The following is a 5,574-nucleotide window of genomic DNA, read 5'->3' as shown; positions in this document are numbered from 1 at the left end:
AAACTCTCTGTAACTTTGGAAATACTTGAAAGTATCACCTCTTTCCTTTTAGGATCATTCTAAGCATGGAAAGATCATAGCAGTTATGGCAATTTGGTCACACTTATAAGCCCAGTGTAAAAGACAGTTCAGCTCTTCCTGTGTCACATGCAATTTAAGGTGTGATTTGGAAGAGCTCTCCTGCTCATAACAGGGTGTTAATTTGCTATTACTATAACACAAATCACTGCTGTGCAAGAATTTATTTTAAATGATGGACTGGCTTCAGATCCTCATTTTTAAGCAAGTCTTCAGACCTACAACACTAAACAGAGATTCCAGTGTCCTGCTCTCTCCTTGGACCAGACATTAGAAAGTTTCCATCAAAGTCTTCAGAAGAGAAAGGAATGAAGAGAAAAAGATGTCACTTTATCTATCTCCCCTTTCTTCTCTGTTTTCATTCATATTTTTAATTAAGACACCTCTCCAAGCACACCCTTAACTTCTTCAGTTCCTGTTCTTTGCTCCCCCATCCTTTCATTGCTTTCAGTCAGTGATAGAGGATGAGATACATGTTTCTACAAGGTCCCTTCCAGATCTGCAGCTACAGAAAGGGATCTTATTCCTCTGAGAGGTTTATGGAGGCTGACACATGTGGCTCAGCACTCATTCCTCATCCTGAGATTTCTCCACCTCAACGAGGAGAGAAGAAGGAAGGTCCTGCAGAGAACCAAAATATTATTAAAGTCAAGAGCTGCACAGATGGGCTGAAAATACAGGCTCCATCTATACTCCATGAATGGCCTTTATCTTCAACTCCCACCACCTCACTTCAAAAAAAGTTAATCTGAGATGGAACAGTTGAAGGGGTTGGAGCTCCCAGGCAATGTCTGTTAGCTGCTCCTTGGAGTCACTGCCATTTGAAGTCCATCTTCAAGATATCATATGTGGCAGGGCAGAAATGAGAATGCAGCTGAGCCAGCAAAGCCTGCGACGTGATCTCTAGCCTTCTTCCTTGGCTCTTCTTGTTCCACACATGCACAGCATAGGTGTTTTTCAAGAGTTCATTCAGCTCAGTGGAGCTGACCACTTCAAAGTATTTCTTCCAGTCCTGCCACCGAATGGGATAAAAAGCCTCTCGGGGCAGAGCACTCACCCCTTTGCAGCTCTTACTGCTTCGAAGACTCCTGATGGAACACCACTTCTTGAAGACACGTGTTAGGAGCTGTGGGCCTTGATGCCCCCAGATCCAGCTGTTGTAGTTCTCCACAAAGTCCTTCATGCAAAGCTCCATGAACTTGTGTTTGGGTGTAAAGGACAGAAAGGCTCCATTCAGTACATACTTGGACTGGGTACCAAGCACATTGGTGAGGTTCTTTAAGTTCTTAAGCACAATGAAGTCTGTGTCCAGGTAGATGCCACCAAATTTCCACATGATGGCAATTCTGCAGGCGTCAGACAGGATGGGTAGGAAATAAGGTTCCCAGCGCTGCTGAGCCTGCAAGTACCACTTTGCTAGAGGTGTCCCAGAGAAAAGCTCTGGCAAATCCAAGGGACGAATTTCCACATTGGGGAAGCAACTCAACAATGAGAAGCCCCAGTGGTTGGGTAGCGAGGCATTTCTGTTTGCCAAGCCTTTCATGAGCACCACAACCCTCGTCCCCGGGTGTGTCCGAGCAGCAGACTCCACAGAGCACATGAACAGGTAATTTGGGTTGGTTCGTTCAGAGGTCTCCACAAAAAAAACATCTCCTGGCGGAGGAGGAGGTCCATCACCAATGGCGCAGGGAGGAGACGGCACGGAGTGAGCACAGTGGATCTGAACAGGCGAATAGACTTGGTCCCTGCCCTTAGAGTCCTCTGTGATCCTCCAGTACAACACAACAGAGACGAAGGACATGAACTTAAAGGCAAGGATGAAGAGAGTTCTGAGCTTGTGGCCCAGCACCACCCGGGTCAGCTTTATCAGGCAGTTGGGCATCCTGAGCATTCTTGTTCCCATCAGAACCTCCTCTCCCAGAAGAAATGTCGTGATCTGAAAGGGAAGAAAACAAAAAAAAAGAGGCAAGCAAGTCAGCAGACCACAAGCCACAGTGCATCACCATGGCAGAGGTGTATGTGAACTCTCCTGCATGCCAGCACACTAAATTATGTCTTAAGGATGTTTCTAAAGAAGTGCCCTGGCTTCTCCATACTGCAGCAATGCCCTCAGGTCCTTAGGTTCCTTTCTGAAACCACAGATCCTATACAGACTATTAGGATGTGTGGTAAAAGACACTCGCACGCCCACAGAGGAGCTCAGGAGGTCTGTGGCAGAAGGAGGACCCCAAGAAAAAAACCTCTGGGCTCTTCCCAAAACCATCACAGAGATCATTAGCATATCAGAGGCCCATCTGCACAAGCTCTGAGGAGCATCGGAGCACAGAAGAGCAGAATCACCATATTACAGAATCACAGCATGTCTGAGATGGGAAAGGGACCTCTGGACGTCTTTAAGCCCAACCCCTCGATCATGGAAGGCCGCACAGAGCAGGGTGCCCAGGCCCACATCCAGATGGCTTTTGGAGATCTCCAGCATGGGAGACTCTTCTGCTAATCACAAAGACTGATCCCCAGTTCCCTGGATACGTGCTGTTCTTGCCTACATGCTTGCCACTTGTCAAGAAACACAGTGTTTGTTCCATTTCAGTCCATTATTTTCAAATCAGAAGCGTACAGGAACAACCCTAGATACTAGGAATTTGGATTCTCTTTTGTCCACCAGTTTGCCACCATACTAATTATCCTACAGTCGTGGCACCTGGCACTGAGTGAGACAGGGTTTTTGCGGTGTTTCTTTTCCCCAAAGTAGAACCACCTAACATCCTTCCCCAAAATTGAAAACTTATCTAAAACCCCAGTGCTGTCATCTACTTCTGGCAAAAGGTCTCAGCTGTCAGTGTCACAGGACACTTGTTTCACTCCCATTTATTCCTCAATAACCATCCTGCGTCCTGTATTTGCTATATACCCTGCCATATGCCCTTCCCCCATGGCAGGCATTCAAGCTGGGACCTACAGTGCTATTTCTGCTTTTACAAGCCTAGTTTGTCTGTCCTGGCCAGACACCAAGCTTAGTTCTCTGAAGTCCAAAGCATGGATTTAACCATAAAGAGACATGTTGCAGCAGATGGGAGAGCAAAGCTGAATTTATCTCCCAGAAAGTCCAACTGTTTTAGCAGCCTGAATTAAGGCACATCAGGCTGCTGGGGTTCACAGGCCAGCTGAAGGGAACTGTGAGCAACATACCAACAGCTTCCTTAAAGTCTGCATAGTCCAAGTGGTGCCAGGCTTTTAGTATAAGAAAAACAGTAAGTTTTCACTTTAAAGAAAAAAAAATATGTGAAATTGTCTGCAAACGCAAAGCGTTTTAGTGTGTACTTTGTTTTAACACCTGTTTCTTCCATTTGTGGTAAGATTTTTCATAATTTAGAGCAAATAAAATCAATACAGTCCATCAGCAAAAGCAGGAGCTTTATGACACCAACTAAAAAGTGCATAATGTAACAAAATACTCAATTATGCCTTCTACAGATAGCTACAGGTCAGCTTAATAACAGAACAGGACTTTCCATTTTAGATTATTCATACTTCAGTTGAAAAAAAAAATCTCAGCAGAGATTCATCTCAGATTCATTTTTTCCTCCATTTGAATAAGAGTTCAACACCCTGTGATTTTTCAGCAAGTCCCTCAGTGCTTGCACACATCGTCCAACTGGCAGCACTGGGCTCTGTCAGGCTTGAGATCTGCCACGTCACAGCAAGCAGCCCTTCCCTCCATCCCTTTTCCTTGAGACTCCAAGAAGACAGTGCACACATACTTTCTTATGTAACTGGAGGAAATGGCAAGACCATGTCATCAGTCCCAATTCTGTTCTCTTTCCTCTCTATGGTCCCACTCCAGTTTGGGAGGAAGAAGAGCACATGAGCATGGGAGACTTTTCTACTCTATGGTTTTTGCCTCCACCACTTATTCAAAGATGACCTTTTGTGAACACCTGCAGCTGACCAGTGCTGGCTCTCCTCTAGAGCACTGTAACCTGGAAAACACATTGCCAATACAGCAATGCGATTATATGCCAGTCTCATGTATGGAAGAGGAACTGCTACCCAAGTTACACCTACATAGGCTTTGTATGGTTTGCCATGTGATCTGTAAACCAGTTTGCATCCCAGTACAGTGAGTATACTGTTGCAGGCAGGACAGCCTTGATTTGGGGAATTCAATTTTATTTATTACCAACCAACTTTACTTTTAGTTACCGATTCAGCTACTGAGGAGAAAAGGAAGTGAAACAATTAACACAGTTTGGAAAGCAACTTTCTTCCCTTTTCCCAGGCTCCTCTTCAGTCCAGCACCTCTTTCTCTCCTCCAGTCCGGCACCAGCTTCCCTTATTTTCTGTATTGCTTATACTCAGTCTGCTCCAACTCCTTTGGTCAGCACATAAGCTTCTTTATGCTGCTTTTTGCACCTTATTCCTTCCCACCACTGCCCCTTGCTTCTTACAGCTCCTCTGACCAGCCCTCCATAGCCTGCAGTCCTGCAGAGTGTACCCACCCTGGCACAGGCTCTCTGCAGGACACTGGGACATCCCTGTCCTGGCATCGGTCACCCACCAGCCACCGACGCAGGAGCGTCCGTGCCTCAGTGTGGGTTCTCCATAAGTCACTGACCTCCAGGTTATCCCTGCCCCAGCTTGGGCTGCCTGCATGCCACAATGCCTCAAGGGTACTTTCTCCAGCACTGAGTACTTCCTTCCAGGACAGCACCCCTACTCATGTACCCAACAGTGTCCCCTTCCACACCTCTCCTCCTCATCCTTCCTTCACTCTGCATACATTTTTTATGCACGTCCTCACATCTTTTGTGTGCTCTCCTGTGTTTCCTCTCACATCTCTTCCTCCTCACATCTTTGCTTATATCTCCTTTTGCTTGTCCTCACAGACATCTTTTTGTGCCTCCTGCTCTTTGTCATCTTTTCATGTCCCATTCTGTGATTCCTCACATGTCTCATGTCTGCCCCCGTGACTCCTGACCATAGCAAAAACACTTGGCAGAGCTGCCAGGAGGAGCAAATGGGTGTTGTTATGCTCATGGCTGCCTCCAACTCAGCCCACCCCTGCAACCCCAGTTCCCCAGAGCCTGATGGTTAAGTTCCTCATTGTTAGTTGTTGTTTTTTTTTCCCTACAAGGGAAATACACATTTGGGTTTTGGCTTACCACCTGTTGAGCAGTTCTGCATCACTGGTGCAAACAAAACAAGTCATATCATTGGCAGTGAAGGTCACCGCCCCCCAAGAGGTTCATGTATTTGTTTCCCTTTGTGGCAACATCTGCTTCCCAATGTTCCCTCTACAATGGAAAATCTTCAAATAAATAAAGCACACGAGAGACCGTAAGTTCACTTTCACATTTACCTTCTTGTAGTGCAGAGGGCTTGCCAGTTAAACCAATCTAAGGACAAATTTTCACAAAAACGGGGATTGGTTCAAGTGTCTTAAGGCAGAAAATCCAGCCTACAAAGTAAATTTGATGTCCTCTAATAGTTTAGCTT

The 5,574-nt window shown here is 45.9% G+C and overlaps 1 protein-coding gene across 1 annotated transcript; it reads right to left on the bottom strand.

The window, feature by feature from the left end:
• Positions 1-280: 280 nt before the first annotated feature.
• Positions 281-2,002, bottom strand: A4GALT (alpha 1,4-galactosyltransferase (P1PK blood group)). The gene has a single exon (XM_065742425.1). The coding sequence runs from the start codon at positions 1,979-1,981 to the stop codon at positions 890-892; it is 1,092 nt and encodes a 363-aa protein (XP_065598497.1). The 5' UTR covers positions 1,982-2,002; the 3' UTR covers positions 281-889.
• Positions 2,003-5,574: the final 3,572 nt, after the last annotated feature.

This window comes from Cyrtonyx montezumae, unplaced genomic scaffold (assembly GCF_038088225.1).
Source record: "Cyrtonyx montezumae isolate F1298 unplaced genomic scaffold, pur_monq_1.0 scaffold_3, whole genome shotgun sequence".
In the NCBI taxonomy this organism is placed as follows: domain Eukaryota; kingdom Metazoa; phylum Chordata; class Aves; order Galliformes; family Odontophoridae; genus Cyrtonyx; species Cyrtonyx montezumae.
The sequence above is the reverse complement of the archived record's forward strand: the minus strand, read 5'-3'. Positions and strand labels throughout refer to the sequence as shown.

Coding starts and splice junctions, on each gene's coding strand:
- A4GALT (XM_065742425.1), bottom strand. CDS start 1,981: ATGGGAACAAGAATGCTCAGGATGCCCAACTGCCTGATAAAGCTGACC.